We start from the raw sequence: 2,265 nt of genomic DNA on the forward strand, positions 1-2,265 counted from the left end.
CTGCGCCGCAGGTAGGCGCGGGCCGGGCCGGGCGGGCGGGCGGGTGGCGGGTGTTCCGAGACGCGGGCACCTCCTCACCCGGACGCCACCTCCGGCTCCCCGGCCGCGCCGCGCCGCCTTCCGCTCCGGGGGCCACCAGCCCGCCCCGGCCGCGCCGAGCGCCCGGCTCCGAGGTGGGGCGCGCCCCGCTCGGCCTCGCGGGTCGTCTCCGCTTTCCGCACCGCGCCTGGTTGCGCGCCCCTGGGCGCCTCCACCGCCCCGGCTCCCCCGAGGGCCGCAGCCATGAGCGAAATGTCCAGCTTCCTCCACATCGGGGACATCGTCTCCCTGTACGCCGAGGGCTCCGTCAATGGCTTCATCAGCACTTTGGGGTGAGCGAGCCGAGTTCGAGGGGGGCGCGGGCGGGGAGGGGGCGCGGTGGGCCCCGGTGCCGTTTGCGTGCGTTCTGCTGCCTCCTGCCGTCAGGGGACCTGGTCGTCCCCCAGCTTGAAGGAACAGGGGAGCGGCTCGCCTCCTTTTAGAGAAAGGAAGTGAAATATTTGCCTAGGTAGGAGTCGGGCGCCCCGCCTGTGTTGGCAGGAGGCGCCCCCTTCGCGAAGCCTCCACCCTTGCACGCTTGCCTTTCTTCCCCAGAGGAGGGGGCGCCTGGGACTTCCTCTGCAGGTGGTCCCTATGCGGGGAGGCAGGTGGGTGGCCGTGGCGGTAGTCGGGGACAGGCATCCGGGCCTGGACGTGGCCGACTTTGGAGCGAAGCGGAATCGTGGTGGTGGTGATGGTGAACGGGAGGGCCAGGAGCCCGGGGCCGTCTAGTTACAGACCTGCCGCTCCTTCGGAGGGTCGCACCTTTTCCTCCGAGCTCTCTCCTGCCCGGTTCCCTGTCTCTAGGAGTCTCTTCCCCGCCCTCTCCTTCCAGGCGTCCCAGGTCCCGCCAGGCGGCCCCTTCTCCCCGCCTCTCCCTGGCAATTTCCTGCGCAGCTCATCTGGCGCCCCTGGGTCCCTGGTCCCAGGATCTCTGGAGCACTTTGCAAACATTAATTAATTCTGGCCGCCACCCCACAGGGTCTGGACGAGCAAGGAATCCGTTCACGTCCCTGGAGAGGGCCAGGCCCGGAGCTGGCATAGGGCAGGGAAAGAATGAGAGGAAATGGGTTTATCTTCCGAAGGGCAGTTGAGTGAGTCGCTGGGGCGGAGGGGAGAGTGGCTCCTGCACCTCTCCAGCCCCAGGGTGGGGCCTGTTACCTGTGTCACGTTTTACAGTCTGCGGACTTGTGTTAAATGGTCTCATCTACCACACCCAGCGGTTCTTTAGGATGAACCCACCCTCTTTGCTGACCCAACTCATCTCGACGCCAACTGGCTACAAGGTGCCTTCTCCCCGGGGGTTTGGAGGACAGCCTTGGCACCCTCAGCCCAGGGCGAGCTGACCCTGAGCTCAGGAGGTGGGAGTCACCTGGCTCCCTTGGTGTCTTGTTGGGAGTTTAGCTTTAGTCGTGTGGGAAAGATCTCGAGGGCGGGAGGGCTGAGTCAGCCAAAGGGGGATGCGGACTGGGAATTCTAGCATACCTCAAGCCTTATCTCAGCACCTCCAGGCCTTCCCAGCCCCCTCTCCGTTCAGATGCGGACTCCCCAGCCCTTCGACCTCTCCCCGCCAGTCTCTTCTCTTGTTCGGTTTCCCAGAGGATGGGAGTGGGTGAGGGCACGGTGAGCTGACCTCCCTCAGAGAGCAACGACTCTCGGACTGCCCCTCTAGCCAGGCTGCCCGGCTGGCACGGAGTCAACACCTCTGATAACCAAGGGAAGGAGCAGAGGGTGTGGCAGATGGTGGAAGCCTCCTTTCTGCTGTCTGGACAGGCCCAGGGCTTTGGAGAAATGACCATCTTCTCTGTTGCCCAGTGTTAAGGCTAAGCCCCCAGGAGGGCTTTTTCAGCACCTGTGATGTCTAACAGAATCAAGGGAAATTTTTGGCGGGGCCGCACTGTCTGGCAGGTGGGATCTTAGTTTCCTGACCAGGGACCCATCCCACGCCCCCTGCAGTGGAAGCGGGGAGTCCCAGGCACTGGACCACCAGGGAAGCCCAAGGGAAACATCTCCTCCTGCCGTTCACACGGGCCTCATCCCCTTGCCAGGGATTCCCTCTATTGCTTCCTAACAGCTCCTTCCCGCCCCAGCCCTTCCTGCCCCAGGAAGCAGCCTCCTGCTCGCCAATCTGATTCTGAGGCTGGGCCTGTGACTGCCAGAGCGCTTCTGCTCCAGGGGCTGGGTTCC

The 2,265-nt window shown here is 64.7% G+C and overlaps 1 protein-coding gene across 1 annotated transcript in view; it reads left to right on the plus strand.

Moving 5' to 3' along the window:
- The first annotated feature begins 181 nt into the window (after window positions 1-181).
- The window catches only part of ITPR3 (inositol 1,4,5-trisphosphate receptor, type 3), a 69,438-nt gene continuing 67,354 nt past the window's right edge, over window positions 182-2,265 (plus strand). The window contains 1 exon segment of the mRNA XM_010848717.1: window positions 182-371. Coding sequence (XP_010847019.1) covers window positions 283-371 — 89 coding nt within the window. The 5' untranslated portion in view covers window positions 182-282.

Source organism: Bison bison, unplaced genomic scaffold (genome assembly GCF_000754665.1).
Source record: "Bison bison bison isolate TAMUID 2011002044 unplaced genomic scaffold, Bison_UMD1.0 scf7180017864270, whole genome shotgun sequence".
NCBI classification, from domain to species: Eukaryota; Metazoa; Chordata; class Mammalia; order Artiodactyla; family Bovidae; genus Bison; species Bison bison.